Source organism: Notolabrus celidotus, chromosome 4, assembly GCF_009762535.1.
Source record: "Notolabrus celidotus isolate fNotCel1 chromosome 4, fNotCel1.pri, whole genome shotgun sequence".
NCBI classification, from domain to species: domain Eukaryota; kingdom Metazoa; phylum Chordata; class Actinopteri; order Labriformes; family Labridae; genus Notolabrus; species Notolabrus celidotus.
In genome coordinates, this window is record NC_048275.1 from 7,056,077 (window position 1) to 7,073,206 (window position 17,130).

The window sequence follows — 17,130 nt, forward strand, 5'->3', positions numbered from 1 at the left end:
AGTCTGCTAAAGATAAATGCATGGATGAGTTTTTCTGCATCCTGCTGAGACATAAGTCCTTCAGTCCTTGATATATTCTTAAGGTGATAGTAGGCTGACTTTGTAATTGTCTTAATGTGGCTGCTGAAATTAAGGTCTGAGTCTATGATTACACCAAGGTTTCTGGCTTGGTTTGAACATTTCATCTGTTTAAGCGTTACTTTATGGCTTTTGATGTCTGTTTTTCTGAAGCTCGGTATAAAAAGGTCTTGTTAAGAGACCTTGATAGCCCAGCTAAGACAAAAGACTGAAGATTAACTTGTTAATCATTAAACTAAGTGGTAATTCTCCTTTAATAGTCTCTACGGGCTGAAAAACCTAATTCCCCTCACCGTCCTGGCTGTCGCCTGTATTCCTGACAGCTCCTGCTGAAGCTGCAGATTCCATCCCTCTCTACCCGGACACACTGATCCATTTCCTATCTGTGCCGTAATGAAGCCGCCGTATGGTCGCAGAGCAGCGGATGTGGAGTTGGCCCACGATGAAGCTGTTCCTTTCTGTATAGATAGTGAATTCTTGCCATGTCTCAGGAAATCCACTCAGCTGGCAGGTTGTTTTCACACATTTAATAGCCAGTGAGTCTATTTCTTGGATTGTGTATACTAAGAAACCCGAAGAGGGCTGCGGTGAGAAAGACATGAGCAGCTTTGAATTATTTATGATATCTCTGAGCCGTAAAAACATTTTCCAAAAGCCTTTGGCAGGTGTTTTCTGGGTAAGTTTTGAATTGGATTGGACCTGGTGCCCTGATACAGTGGGACATCACAATCCTGTGACATGCAGCTGACAGTTCTTCCTTCCTCCTGAGCCTTTTTCTCCTTGAGGGAGAATGGAGGCAGAGCTGCGTGCCTGCCTGCCTGCCAGCACTCCCACTTGTTAGTAGCACAACCTTATCTGTAACTTCTGTGAAAGCACAACCAGTCTCTCCTTATTTCCCTGTGAAAATCAAACAATGTTGTATTGTGCTTTGGAAGACAGAAGATGAATGCTTGGTTTAGTTTGGTGTGCTCTGTCTCACCACTGACAGCCTCCTGTTGGGTTGGCACAGACAGAAGCTCTGGCTTCAGTCCTCTCAATTTATTTTGATATTAAACATGGGAGTGCCATCAAATGACTTGGCTTCCAGGATTGGATTTCTGACAGGTGCTCACTTTGCATTAAGTAATGATTGCCTCACATGTCATCCTTCATATTTTCATAGCTAACTGAACTTTTTGCTTATTTACAGCGTTTCAGACAGTTTTATTTGAGACTCAGCTAAAGTGACAACTTTGAGAACAACATATTTACTCCAGCGGTGATTAATTTGATCCTTCCACTCAGTCTGAAAGAAAATGTAAATCACAAATAAAGTGTTACTATTTGACATGAGGTGCTGCACAGGAAGTATTATGTCATATCTGTGCAGGGCGTACAATTAACACCCGCCAAGCACCAATGGCGGGTAAGAAATTAGTTTGGCGTGTAAAACACAAACACACACTTGCCAGTGGCTGATGGAAAATGTTGAATTGCATGTGAGGTTTTGCTTTCATACTTTCGCCCATTTCTGCAGACTGTCGGGCTAGTTTGACCCTCATGGCGCGCTGTCAGTGGCGCAGTACAGGGGGGAAAAGTTAGGATGATTCTAAGGGCCCATGACTGACAGGGGCCCCGAAAATAATAAGAATTAAAAAAAAAAAAATCATAATTCATATTTTATTCAGAATAAGGTCATTTAAAAAACTTCCCCCCTGTATCGGCATGAAATGGTACAGCCCAGCCTGAGTCGTGCTAATCAGCTGTGCCACCCAGTCAGACAGAAGTTGCACAGAGGGCACTAAATTATTACACTATTTTTAATGGAATTCTACACAACAGTTAGTTTCATCCGAGCAATCTTATTGGACGAGACGCCCCATGCATGCCAATCATTGACTATATATTGCACATACCTCCATGCTACTCCCATTGTGACACTGTGAGGTGTGAAGCCAAATTACCGCCTCGATGTGTGCTGACATGTTGAGCTGCTGGAGCCGAGGCATGCACAGAAGCAATCTGGCTGGTGGAGCCAAGGGACTGACATCACACCTCTACCACTAACCAAAACATGCATTAAACGTATTGATAAAGCAGCAGAGGTCCCTCAGGTCTATGCAGTCCACAGTAGATCTGATTTATGTGCTTGTTTGAAGCAGAGACTCATAGATATGGAAAGTTCACTGACTTTGTGTTAGTGTTATGTTTTACCGTTCCTCCTCTACTCTGATTAAGAGCACTGCTGGTACCTGCATTCATCAACATCAATCAATCAATATCCTTTTTCATCATCAAATAACTAATCAAATCTTAACTATAGTGACTGGAAACATGATAAAGGATAATCGGACATGTATTTTAGTTTTATAGTTTGACCCATCTGCTACATCTGTGAACATGAAGGCCGGCTGAATGACCTGCACTACAGCCAGCCAGTAGAACATGATCTGATTGTACCTGATCTAGGTGTTACCTCTGAATCACACAATGGATTCTTGGTACACATTGAAACAGATGGATGCTCATATGACAAACATGGCAACTTTCAACCCCAAACTTTTCAACCAGCAACCCCCAAAATATAGGTGTCAAAGACTCGTGACCCCCACTGTCCCTCAAAGTGATTTAATGTGGCTTCATTTAGCTGGTCTGCAGAGAACTAGCCTACCTATATGATCATGTGGCTGTGTTTCCTGTGCCTTTATGAATTAACCTCCTGCTACTGATGCTTTTGATAATTCACTGTTCACTAACACTAAACTTAGGAGTCATCTGGCAAAAAGAAAGGCAGAAAACTCATTACATTTTCCATTTTCAAGGTTTTGTTTCAAGGTTAGCTACTATTTGTGTCAATATTCTTTACTATAATGGGTAAAATGTACTATTTTTAGACAACTTAAAAAAAAAACATTATTGAAGACATCTCACGGCCCCCCAGGGGGTCTCGATCCACACTTTTGGAACCCCTGTGTTAGTAAAGCAAAAAAAAAAACACTATTTCTGTTACCTCTTTAACACCATCACCTACCTAACATCGCCTGTAGGACTGTTGGATGAGAGCAACAACACACCCTAAGTTGTAATGTTGTGCTAAATATCAGCACGCTGTGATTATAGAAATGCCTCTCAAAGCTTTAACAGAATCCAAGCTGTGCTGATGAAGCCGAGTATAACACCACAGGTTTCAGTCTGAGGTTACAGTAATAGCCGCCAGTATACTCCATGCTATTTATTAAAGGTGCATTGATTATGAAAACCAAGGATGAACGATACCGGCGAGTAGCGTAGCATTCGTACTGAAACATGGTGAAATCAAATCTGGAACAAACTGCCTGAAAGCTGTAGGTCTGCTCCAACTCTCACCTCTTTTAAATCAAAGATTAAGACTTTTTTTTATTTGCCACTGCCTTCCAATTTTAGCTTATTTTAACTCACTTTAAATGCACATTTTAAATTTACTTTCAACATATTTCTAATTTTCCTTTTCTTTTCTATGTTTTATTATATTTGTCAATGTAAATGTGCTCTTTTATGCTTGTCTGAATGTTTCCAATGCTTTTAATGTTTTAATGTAAAGCACATTGAGTTGCCCTTGTGTATGAAATGTGCTATATAAATAAAGCTGCCTTGCCTTGCCTTTAATTCAGTGAGTGTCATCACCAAAAACAAGTCAAAGTTCCTAAAGTGAAGTATTCCTGTATGAAATGCGCTATACAAATAAAGCTGCCTTGCCTTGAGAGCAAATAGCTCATTTTGGACTATAAAATAGATATCAGCATTATTCTTAATCACCTTTCAATGACAGCAGAAATTAATATCTGAAGACAGAAGGATTTTTCCTCCTCCTCTGATTCTGAGTCAGACAACCCAAACATACTGTTACAGTCTGAAGCGTCAGCGTTGTTTGCGGAGGCTGGCAGATGTCACTCAAAATCCACTGTGACCTGCCCACACAGTCTGGAGAAACAGTGGAAAGCTGTTTTTGAACTAATTTCTCTCTTAGTCCTGAGTGATTACTTTTAATCAGATTTCTCTGGGAGTCTACTGAATTTGTAAACTTTGATATTATGTTTGCATTTTTACTATTTCAAGGTAAATCTTAAAACCGTTTAACAAATCAGAGTCGACACACTGTGGCCTTCAAAATGTCAGCATCAGTGGATTTGTTATATTTCATCTCATGTTTCATTTCCTTGTTACCTCTGGCACAGTTTCACGACTGTAACAGATTCTGTTTTACACTGAGGCATGTTAAAAGGGTGAGGTTCATGCAAGAGCAGGAATCCTATACAGTGCTGCACTTAAATCTGTCACTCAGTCTTTAACAGCAATGATTTCATGTCCCACCATCCCAGCGGAAACATTAACCTGACCACGCTCTGAACTGTTTGTGTTTCACAGCACTGAACCTGGTTACTGAATAAATGACTAACGACTCTCTCTCTGGATGCTACTGTTGCTAATAAACATGTTTCCAGAATCAGGATAATTTAAACAGTTGCTCTTTTTCATAGCATCTGCGATCAGTTCCTAAATGCAGCTCTTTGCTTTGGCTGCCTAAGCAGGAAGCAGACAGTTTAGCAGTGAGAACTCGTTTGTCACACACCCCTGTCATCTGCAGCGTACCCCAGGAGGGCGTGGAGAAATTGGATTTGGGTGAGGAATGTGACGGAGTCATCCCAGGGGATGGATGTGACATTGGCTGTGTGTGACGAGGAAGTGGCGATGAGGTGGTGTGTGTACATTGGTACCCTAACGCCCCCCACCACACTCCCTCTCCCGGTCCCTCTGACTTGGCTCGTATCTGTCTCCGTGCTGCAGCCGCAGTAATGGCTTTCTTATTGGGTTATGGTTTAGTTACACTACCGGAAATGCTGTTACAACCTCCTGCCGGCGTTAAACAATCTCCCCTGCATTTCTCCAGACGACTGCCTAATGCTCTGAGTAAATGCAGTCACCCTGAGCAGAAGCTCAATATTCAAGGCCCACAGACTATTACCATTCTGTCACTGTTTATTTTTTACACCCTCAGTCAATATCAGTTTGTCCTTTTGTAGTTTGTCTGTATTATATCACAGGTAAAGAAACTGTGGAATGCAAGGCTGGAGTCTCCTTCACACCCTTTCCAGTAGGATTTGATCAGTTTCTCAGGATGCATGGTGGTGTCTCTTTTCTTCCATCATAGCATGCACCTGCCCTCACACTCTGTTTTTTACTGATGGAGGCCACCACCTGCATGTAATCTGGCACAGAGAAGACAGTAGTCGACTTGGAGGGAGTTCTAGGTGGCTGTCAGCCGTAGTACACACTGTAATGTGATGCCAGACTTGTGGCAAGTTTGTACACATTGCTCATGGATGACAGATCTGTGAACAAGCTGCTTAGGAGTCACTTAGTGGGTTCTGAATTGACGCATTGATTTTGTTTTTCCCTTTCTTTTTTCCTTTTTTTTGCAATGCTCATCGCCTGAATGTCGGAATCATCAGGAGTCACAGGGCCTCTGAGTGTCAGGGAGATGCAGCAGCATTTTCTGGCTAAGCTGTAACAAACTTATAAGCAGACTGATGAAGAATATAGCTGTCCCAGAGTTTGTCAACTTCTTGAATTAAGGCCACTGGAAACCAACACCTATAGAAGCCTTCTGATTGAGATTTGTATGATTTGCATGTTCTGACCATAGACTGTATAAAATATGGACGTAGTATCCGTGACGTCACCCATCTGTTTCTAAAGCGCTGTTTGGAGGCCAATCGGCGACGGCAGCCATATTGCTGCTGTCGAGCGATTGTGACGTAAAGAGGCGGGCTTTGAGCCTTCTCGCCAACAGCTACAGTGTTCCCGCCTGTCAATCAAGTCAGCTGTGCCTCTCATTGGAAGACTCATAATCTCAATATCTTCGATCAGTGTGTGCCGATCAAGAAATGAGCTATCCAGACTACACTTGTTTTTTGTACCAGGCTGTAAACATGTTTATTTCTGCTGTAAAGATCGTCTTTTTTGAATTGGTGTGTATGTGGTTTCCAGTTCCTGGAGCCAGCCTCAAGTGGATCCTGGATGACTGCAGTTTTTAGCACTCCCGCATTGGACTCATATTTTTAGACCGGAGGTTGCCGCTTGGTTCTGATGTACATGTAAAAGTAAATTCAAATTCAAAACACTTTAATTTCAGTATCTTTAGAGTTCCTGATATTGGCTTTGAATGTTGCATTGCTTATCTAGGTTATTTATAAGAAAAATGACAAAACTGTCTCTGCAAACCAACGATATGAACAGTTACAATCTTACATCCAAGAGTGACTGTCAGCAGCTTCAGAGGATTACAGGCTCCCTTGGATTTTTAGTGTTCACACCAGTTGCCTACTTCTCTGGCAGCAGGAGGTTAAGTTTGGAGATATGTTTGGGATTGCAGGCATATTTTGAATGCTGACTGTGATAAAGAAAGCAAAAGATTCTGTGGCCATTTAAACTGTCCACTAAACCTCTACACACACCTACTGTCACCTACAGTCACACTGCTGATTGGTACATTTGGTGGGCAAGGTGTCAATCAATGCACCATGCCCTCATTGTCTTGAAAAAGGTGCAAAAAGCTGTTTCTTTAACTACGTGTTCAAAGTGTTATGATTGCTTAATTTGACTCTGCCTGCTGCGGCTGCCTTGTGAGCATTTTTCTGTGAATGGAGCAGATAACAAGTCAGGCAGCAAGGCTCTCTCAAAACGAAGTTAATCATCTGCAGTCACCTGAGTGCATTTTTCTTATAGACACATAATAAACCTTCACACTTCACTTCCAAATGCCTTTTTAATATCTCTCCAGCTATGTATCTCTTTCATCAAGATTGAAAGTCACTACACCAAACTCCACTTATAAATAGGACATCATTCAAAACTGAACTGGCAGCCCCGGCCATTGCTTTACCATAAATCTGCTTCACTCTATTTTACCCAGCACTCATCTTATTTCTCCTCCTCATTCTCTCTGCAGAGGCGACTGTCCTCAGCTACGACGGCAGCAAGTTTATGAAGGTCCAGCTGCCAGTGGTGATGCACACAGAAGCCGAGGATGTGTCCATGCGCTTCCGCTCCCAGAGAGCCTATGGTATCCTAATAGCCACCACATCTCGGGAATCTGCTGACACCCTGCGTCTCGAGCTGGAGAGCGGACGCGTACGCCTGACTGTCAACTTAGGTAACGCCTCGAACATACACTGACTGCAGCGGCAGAGACACACACACACACACACACACACACACACACACACACACACACACTTACACTCACACAGACAGCATATTTGGAATAGAAAGAGTAAAGACTTTCAATGGAAAGAGTCTGCGGCTCTGCGCTCACTGCCAGTTGAGCACACAGCTGCTGTTGCCCGGAAGGGAATGCTCGCTGCCCATTTCTTCAACATCTGTACGTGTGTTTGTCTAAAGGAAACCGCCCTTACATTACACATGCTGCTACACTCTACCTGGCCCTGCTTGATTTGAACTCTGGCTAGGTTGCACTCACACAAGGACACTCATAAGGCCTCTGAAGATGAGCTTGTTCCACTCAGCTAGTGGTTGACCACAGTAACATGATTAGGGGTGGGAATCGAAAACTGGAGCCAACTTAGAACTGGTTCCAATTCCATTGAAATTTGACTACTCAAATGTTATAGATTCTTCTTAACGATTCATTTCCCAGCCAGCGTCATGTCACGTTGCGGTACGTTGCATTACGTCACACACTCTGCAACGCAGAACTCCTTCAACAAAGAGGAAACATGGAGAGGAAGAAGCGGTCTTAGTTGCGGCTCCATTTTAGTGAAAGAGATGAGAACAATGCCGTGTGCAATCAGTGCAACGCTGTCATCTCATGTAAAGGTCACGTCCGGACTCATGTGGCCGAAAATGAGGCACCTAGAGCGGGTAAAATACCTCTGCGATGACCCCCGTAGAAAAAAAGCGTTTTTCCTCTCCAAATTCAAAGTTTTTTCCTCCAGGCTCCAGGGGCCACGTCTGGACTCACACGGCCGAAATGAGGAGCCGAAAGTCGGTAAAATACCTCCGCGATGACCCCTGGAGGAAAAGCGTTTTTCCTCTCCAAATTCAAAGGCTTTTCATCCAGGCTCCAGGGGCCACGTCCTGACTCACGCGGCCGAAAGTGAGGCACCGAGAGCAGGTAAAATACCTCCGCAATGACCCCTGGAGGAAAAGTGTTTTTCCTCTCCAAATTCAAAGTCTTTTCCTCCAGGCTCCAGGGGCCATGTCTGGACTCATGCGACCGAGAATGAGGTCAACCTATTGTTCAGAATGTTCAAGTTGAATATGTTCATGTTCAGTCTTGTTCAGACATAATTTTGGAAAACTTTAAATGGTTCCTTTTGGTGCGGAAGACAGTGTAGAACTACGTTTTTCCCCTCAAAAAAATCAAATTGATAAGGAATTGGATTGATAAGCAGAATCGACAGTGCCATTGACAGTGATAAAATCGTATCAATTCCCACCCCTAAACATGATGCACCTTTCTTTCAGGTTGTGGCGACCTGCACACGTTTTTTAATCATCCCCACTCCCATGCACTAGAATGATTGAAGGAAGAGTTGCATGATTGCACATGAATCTGCGATTGTGTCTTAAATTCGAGTGGAAAAGTTATTCCCCCCACCTGCGCCCACAGCAAAAAGCAAATTGAGGACAAAATGAAAGACTCCATGGATTTGTGTATGTGTGCTTATTTGCTCAGGAAAGGATCCAATGATGCCTGTGAAAAGTTTGATATCTCCCAGACAGAGCAATGCCGCACAAATGATAGCCATCTATTCCTCCTTTCCACTGGCTAAACAGAAATGGGCTCCCTAAGCGGGGCCGTTTAGCGATGCATACAAAGTAGACAGTCTGTTCCAACCACAAGGAAGCATCTGTGCCACCACAGAAGACAACAGCGCCACACACTGACAGGGCCGACGAGGTCTGATCATTATGACGACAAAAAGATGCTCCTCTGTGTTTTTTATCTTCTTCTGAATTATCTCCCACACATTAAAGAGATTTTGAGGCTGACCCTCCTCCATTAAAGCAGAGCATTCCCTGTAAGGGTGAGGCTGGTGTTGGTCTCTGGCTGTTTGCGACCACTTTTCTGCTGTGGTTGACGACACATGACGGGCAGGGCCGTGGAGGGAAGGAGGGGAGGGAGATAAAATCGGGGTCACCTTTGAGAGAGCATGATGTTAGCTGAGCTTCAGGAAGAAGAGAGGTAGATATAGATACAGAAGTAGAGGTAGACTACGTTGTGTCTACAAGATAAGTGTATCGTATTGAAAGCAATAAGGATCAGCAGAGTTATAATGTGTTACCAGAAAATAAATAAAGATAGAAGTGTTTCTTTAACTAGGCTGCAGAAATTTGACTTTAAGTTGATATAGCAACACCACAATCCTAAACCTGCTATTGCAAACCCTTGAAGTCTCATTAAGAACCACAATAAACGTCCATTTAACACCACATTAATGTTTTTATTTTCCGTTACAGCAGCAGGAGACACCTCTGCAGCTTAACCATGATGTGCTGAAAGACAAAAAATAGCATGCAAAATAAAACAGGGTTGATTTTGATCTTTAACTGCTTCCCACTAATGTGCTAATCCAGACAGATCTAGCTGTAACAAATATATTTACCTGTCCAAACTGAGCGAACCATGAAGTTACGCTCGGACCACAGTACATCAACCGTATCAGCTGACAGCTCAGCTGATTACACCTACACATCCGATTGGCAGATAACAAAATGGGTGCCTACTGCCTACTCTTGCTGCTTCCCCTGCAGACCGCTTTGCAGCCCACCTCCACAGCACCTTCTTTTGAGGCAGTGTGGAACGGCAGGGAGCTCCCAGAACAGAGCCATAGCTCCAAATATAACTTAATGCATGCAAATAATTAACTATCTTTGACAAGAGCGGTCCTCCTGACTGAAATCTTAAATATCACACCTAGTCCAAAAGGAGCTTGACTCTTCTTACTTTACATGATCAATTATTTAGATGCTTTACTTTTGTAGCAATACAAGTTCACATTTTGCTTTCTACATTTTAAAGGAAGAGTACAAAAGTAAAGTCAGTAAAAAAATAGGTGAAGTATTAAAGGTCCAAAGACTTATTTTGATCTTTTAATCATATATCTAGTTGAATTTTGATGAACATGAATTAATGGATTATTATTTTATAATCAAGATATAAGCTTTACATCTATTTCTGGTTGATGTGGGACGAGTCAAACCAAATGGACACATTGTTATTTTGTAAAATATTTTCTGTCTCAGTAAATCAGAGAATATGACCTCATCTTTTTTTTTTTTTTTTTCAAAGAAAAAAGACATCTAAAAATAACTCCTACCTGCATCATAAGATCAATATAGCACAGTAAAGGTACAAGTTGTATCTTATAAAGCGAAGTTCCACTTAAAGGTAACACTCAGTTGTAGTTATGTTTCAGCACTATTAGTCGTTCTTACAGCAGCAGAATAACTCTAAAACAGTGTCTGTAAAGTCAAGCTTGTAACCTTTCTTAGTGGATCTGAAAACATGCAAAGGTACAAGAAAGGAACAAGGAAGAAAGGTTGATGTTCAGCAGATAGATAGATAGATAGATAGATAGATAGATAGATAGATAGATAGATAGATAGATAGATAGATAGATAGATAGATAGATAGATAGATAGATAGATAGATAGATAGATAGATAGATAGATGGATAGATAGATAGATAGATAGATAGATAGATAGATAGAAAGAAAGCTAGAGGGAAACAGAGATGAAGAATGTAGGAAAAGCTTCCAGCTGGCCCTGTCTGACCCTGACCGAAATCTGATGCTCTCATTACGTACTATATATAAGATCATATACTGCTATTTAACAAATCTTCCATCTTCTTACAAGACTTAAAGGAATGAGTTAAGCTACACAAAAAAGACTAAGCAAAACAAACAATGTTATATAACCAAACCTCAGCTCTTGTTATTTTCTGTTCTACATGGCTGAAACGTGTATTTCAGTAAACCATGCTTTGCTCCTCTGGCACAGCTACACTGCAGTGCTTTTACCAGCTCGCTGCAGCCCCGGGGCCATGGGTGAGAGCATCAGAGGACGGACAGTGTCCGTGTGTGCGTCCCCAGAGGGGTGGACTGTATGCTTTAATGATGTCTGCAGCTGTAACGTTGAAAGATGAATTTATCTCTCATCTATTCTTCCCCATCTAGATTGTATCAGGATTAACTGTACCACCAGTAAGTTACTGTTCACCTTTCTTCTTCTTTTTCTTCTTCTTCTTCCTCCTCTTTTTGCTTCTTTTCTGTTTCTGGACATTCTTGTTTTAGTCTCTAGAAGTGTTTTTTATGTTACCATGTTTATAACTTCTTTTCTGCAGACTAATTATGACCCTGACATGAGAGTATCCTAAAGGGGATTCTTCTCTGAAACGTGTCTGACTTGCACCTTGCATTGACTTAGAGAGAGAACATTTTAGGTCGAAAGCTGAGGGCACATTAGAGCTGCATGATGTTGTCCAGGAGAATAATGAGCAGCAGGCCGGAGACGGAGGGAGGCTTGAATTAATGACGGACCCAAATATGGCAGTCAGCTGTGATTCTACACACTGAGTTGTTCCTAATTAACGAACCATTTCACTCATGAACTCGGGCTGATATAAAACGCATGCTTTGGAAGTGCAGGTATTTTAGACATGCATGATTTCCTTAACTTCCCCCCTCCTCCTCCTCCTCCTCCTCCTCCTCCTCCTCCTCCTCCTCCTCCTCCTCCTCCTCCTCCTCCTCGAACCTCACTTCTTTTTTGTTTCCTTTCTACTTCAGTATCTCACGCCAGTTGTAAATTGATGAGGCCATTCAAGGCGCAGAGGAAATACAGAGTGTGATTTTATTATTCTCATTAACCTGCCTCACAGAGCAGAAAGAAAGGGATAAAGAGGGAGGGAGGGAGAATAGATCTTGCTGTGGGATTCACGGTGGATTTGCGAGTGTTTGTGTGTGTGTGTGTTTGTTTCAACAAAGAGGTTACATTGCAATATTTTGGGAGGTAAATATCCCTGACATTTATTATTCAGGAACCGTGATGAATTAATAATTACTTCTTAGGAGTCATAATACGTGAGCTCTCTTCCTGTTTAATGATTCTGAAGTGACAGGCACACTCTCTGTATCAGTAAACACCAACAGAAATGAGACGCTTTAAGCTCTGTAATAGAGTGCCAGTGTCACACACTGTAAAGAAGGACAAACTGCTCTCTCTGGAAACACGCGTGTTGGATGTGTATGTGTGTGTGTGAAGTGTTAAAGTATTTGAAGGTCACTGCCTTGACGAGAAGCGCAGACTTACACAACATAACGCCTCCGCACACAACCACATGATGTGACCTCTAGACATGCCTGTGTGAGCCAGCCCTTCTTAACACCTTTCTAAATGCTAAATAGCATTTTTCATGCATCTTGGCTTGCATCCCTTGTTTGTGTATGCAAATAAAAAGCTCTAAGCTGTAATTCCCCCCTCTGATGCTTTAAAAGGTCACTCTTGGTTTATGAGGACAGTGTGAAGGCACTGTATGTGCAAACGTGTGCGTCCATGTTTGCCACACATTTCACCGATTAACTCAAACTTTTTGAAGGAATGTGACTTAGTTTTGAAACAATATTTACATCTCATTTCAGATGCAGGGATGTGGAATTTTCTTTAATCATGCTAAAATATCAAACATGCAAAACGGGAGCACATTTTGTTGCCTTAACTGTGTTAAATGAATAATAAGCTGACGTTAATCTGAGGCGGTTGTATCTCATACTTAGCTAACAGCTTTATGTTTTGTACATTGTGTTATTACAAATTCTTCCACACATTACTTCTTAATTTATTTATTTGTTTGTTTGTTTACTTATTTGCACAATTAAAAGAAAATGCATACAACAAAATAGCAAAGATAAATAATATAAAGTGCAGGAAGAGGCAGAAAACTCAGAGCTTATTTGAAGCCTCCACCCAAATAGTGTTCTAATATCAAAAATGATTTTAAAAAATACTAAATTGACACATAAAGACAATAGTTGTTTTTTTTCAGTTATATTTTTATTGGGGGGTTTTCAAATCAAAAAACAAACAAACAAAAAACATACATACAAACAAACAAAAATATAAACAGGGCAGCTCAGACATTTTACAAAAGGACACACTACTAGAAAATATAAGATACACAAAACAAAACAGGTTATACATCTAACAAATGTTAAAGGTGGACCAAGAAGATGAAAAGGTAAGTCAGTCAGTTAGGCACCCCTCCTTCACATTTGCAGACATGACTCCCATTACGGCTATATTCAGGGTGTAAGGTGCAGTTCATTGATTCTATGTGTCCTGGTTGACAGTGTCACTTCTGTTAAGGAAACCCACAGGTAGTGTGTTAGCTAGGTTGGGATCAATATACTGTAGGTACAGATCCCATACCTTGTAAAAAGTGTCAGCATACCTGTAAGAAATTCCATGGGCATGCACTGCATGATCATTTTGTGCCAGTTTTTCTTCGTCGGTGTCTTCTCCTTCATAGACATCTCAAACGACTGTTTAACCTTTTAGCATATGCTGCAAGGAAAAACATTCTGTTATCCTGGATTAAGGAATAAAGACAATAGTTGATACTAAAAATAAAATAACAAAATAATATACAAAATTAACAGTTAATATAAATACAGTTATTACATCAACAGAATTCAAAAGTACAAAATATGACGTGTATAGACACCTACTCTATGAGTATGTGGTTGAGCATGATGTGTATAATTAAGTCACAGTAGTTAAAAGTTTTTTCAAGCATCTTTTTATAACATTTTAAAGATAAACAGTTTATTAGAATAAATATTCCAGAATTTGCTGCCCCTGAAACGTATTGAGAATTGACTTCTACAAGTAAAACATTTAGGAGGATGAAGAAATGAAGTGTGACGAGTTGAGTAAGAAGTAAGAGTGGACCTGTGAATTTAATTTGAAGTAAGACTTGAAGTGGTCAGGGATATTCCCTTCACGTTGTATTTATTTAAAAAAAATACAGATTTGAGATTTATCTACTTTTGTGAGTTCTTCCTCATTTAATCTGTTTCACTTTAGCAAAACATGGATGAAGATAAGATCAGATAAGAAAGTCCTTTTCTCGTCCCAAGAAAATTCAAGTGTCACAGTAGCAAGTAGACAGTACAAAAAATATATATAAAAGATGATAGCATGATTTGAAACTTTTAAGGCAACATAGCGCAAGCAAAGAGACTGCATTTGCCTTATTTCTTCAACCACCCATGAACAGGGATGGGCATTTCAAGCCAAAATACTATTCGATAATCGTTGGCATCTATTCCACGATTATTCGAATAATCCTTTCTTACAAAGTGAACGGAATCCTTGCCCAGCCCTACTTTAAATTCAAGATCATATGCAAAAAATGATCTCACTGTTCCCCACATCCCAACAAAACACCCCACATTTAAAAAAAGAAATCAGAGCTCTGGCCAAAATGCGTGCACGAATAATCTCCATTAACTCAAGACCCTCAGTTAAGGAAGTGTTCTTATTTGTAGTGACTTTGTAGGGTGAGGAGTATTGACCAATCACGTTTCAGCAGACTGTGGTGTATGTAGGAAAAAAGCAGAATGTTCTCTGCTGCAATGACAGCCCAGCTCCTATCAACAGTAATCTAACAACAATCTATTCATCATCTTTATAAACAGATGTCTTCATGCAAGCAGCTAAATAATTCTAGATCAAATATTTCCACTTGAGACAAAATGTTGCATCAGGCCATCAGCGGTTGAATTTCCTGACTACCTTGAATGCATCAGAGACGATCTATCTGACTTCCCCTCAACAAACATATTGAAAAGCTGTGTACTTTAATATCTCAAATCTATATCATGAGGTTGTTTTATTGGCAAACTTACAACCAATGCATTTTGCGTAAATCAAAGAAAATTGATTCTTTTCTGGATTCATAGCGCTGAAGTAAACCAGAGAGAAGCGTCTGTGTGTCTACTGTTAAACTGAGGCCTACTGGTACTTGAAACGGATAAACAGACACAACCCCAGGGATGCAATGGATCAATAAATGACAGTGTTTACGTTGCAGATGTAAACACAGCACGGGAAATTAAGTCTTGACTGGAAGCCTGGCGACGACGGGATCACTGAAAAGTTGGCATGTGTTCCCAGAGGCATATCGCCTCTCTCGTTAGTGGAGGATGGTAGACAATGGGTCCAGAGATTGGTGCAGGATAAGGAGAGTCAGATTAAATTCTGGTTGAAGATAAAAGACTCTAAATTTCACAGAATGCATCATGTTTTAGAAGCACTTTGGTTTCTTTTTGGTAGCATCAAACAGCGTGTATAAAAGTGTTTAAAAGCTGGAGAATAGAAAAGACTGTTAGAAGAAAATTACCAAATGCAGATGGTCTGTTTGCACTTAACTTATTTTATCCTGGTGTTTTCCTTTTTCTTCCATTAGTCATAAATCTGTTTGAACATTTGGTAGTTGAAGGCCCTTCATTCGTATACAAATAAAAGTCCTCATTAACACTGAGCCATGTTGTCAGATTTGCAGAACTAACTGATGTTTTATAGATTAAAAGACTGTAGATGTGTTCCACTGATAATTTCTACAATTCAAAAAGAAAATATGTTTATTCAATCTACATTTATTATTCTAAAGGGGAAAGCTAATGTATAAGTAAATAGAAAAAAAAAAGCAAGAAACAGCATCTTCCTTTCATGGATCCAGACCTAATTATGTCATGAGGAAATGTTTAATTGAAGTTCTTGGAGAGAACTGTGTCAGAGCGTTTCCACTCATAAGGAGATAGTGTTTAATTTATTTTCTTCTAGGTTGTTATTTTGCTGCATGGTATTTTTGTCCCCCTCTTTTCTCCCCGTGTTAATTAATGTGCCTTGTCAGGCGCTGCAGCTTCGGTCAGTGTGGTGGATGAAGAATTTCAGCACCGACTCAAAGAACACATCACTGTCAATTAGGGACCTCGGCTCCCTGGGGCTGCCCGGAGCTGTCTGAAGAAAACACTGCCACTTCGACTTAAACACTGTTAACGGGCTCTGAGTGACAACAGACTAAAAAATATGAACTAAAAATAACTTTTGACGGATTGGCTTTTTCTCTTTGTCTGCTTCTGTTCCTCTATCATTAACTCAAACTGCTGGATAATCACATTTACAGTGTAACTAAGATTCTGCGGTGAGGGCAACTTCATGTGATCAATCTCTCATGACCTTCTTGGGCAACATCCCAAGGTAGCTTTTCCTTCATAATTGATCTTCTCCACATATCAGTCTTTCATTTGGATTTATTTAGTGTGAAGAAGCTGCAGGGAATTCTTTACATGGATATTACCCCTCTGTGCATGATAGACATGATGAATGAGGAGGAGGGGGAGGATACAGTGGGTGAGATATGTACTTACAGTATATACTGCCAAGGACTTATCATAAATGACATTATTTTTAATGAGTACCAAACATTGACAGTGTACTCACAAACACAGTTACATGTGGATTTAATCTACTTCCTGCTTCTTCTTTTATTTAGATTTAAAACAAACAGACTGTAAATAAAAAGGGGACGCAGCCTCCTGTTTCAAAAGTGAAGCCAAAGTTAAAGGTCCTTAAACCTGCACTTCTTCAAATGGCCAGCAGGGGGAGACACCACTGCGACTGATGGTCATATAAGAGTCCTAACGTCCATGTAACATTTAATCTTCACTAAGGATGGACAGAATCAGAATCAGAATCAGAATCAGAATCAGCTTTATTCGCCAAGTATGCTTGAACACACAAGGAATTTGACTTTGGTAAACTGTGCTCTCTTTGTACAAGGCATAAGAATAGGAATAAGAATAAGAACTACAATAAAAAATAAAATGAAAATATAATAACAATAACCTTAGCTATAAATACAAAGAAACAACAAATAGCTTGACTAATATGTACAGGCTAAAATAATATGATAAAGTGCAGTGGTGAGTTGAGACAGACACTGT

General features: G+C 40.6%; 1 protein-coding gene across 1 annotated transcript in view; it reads left to right on the forward strand.

Moving 5' to 3' along the window:
• The window catches only part of LOC117811937 (neurexin-1a-like), a 404,484-nt gene that overhangs the window by 182,261 nt on the left and 205,093 nt on the right, over positions 1 to 17,130 (forward strand). The window contains exons 10-11 of the mRNA XM_034682434.1: positions 7,046 to 7,249; positions 11,302 to 11,328. Of these exons, the coding sequence (XP_034538325.1) occupies positions 7,046 to 7,249; positions 11,302 to 11,328 (231 nt within the window). The remainder of the gene's footprint in view (positions 1 to 7,045; positions 7,250 to 11,301; positions 11,329 to 17,130) is intronic.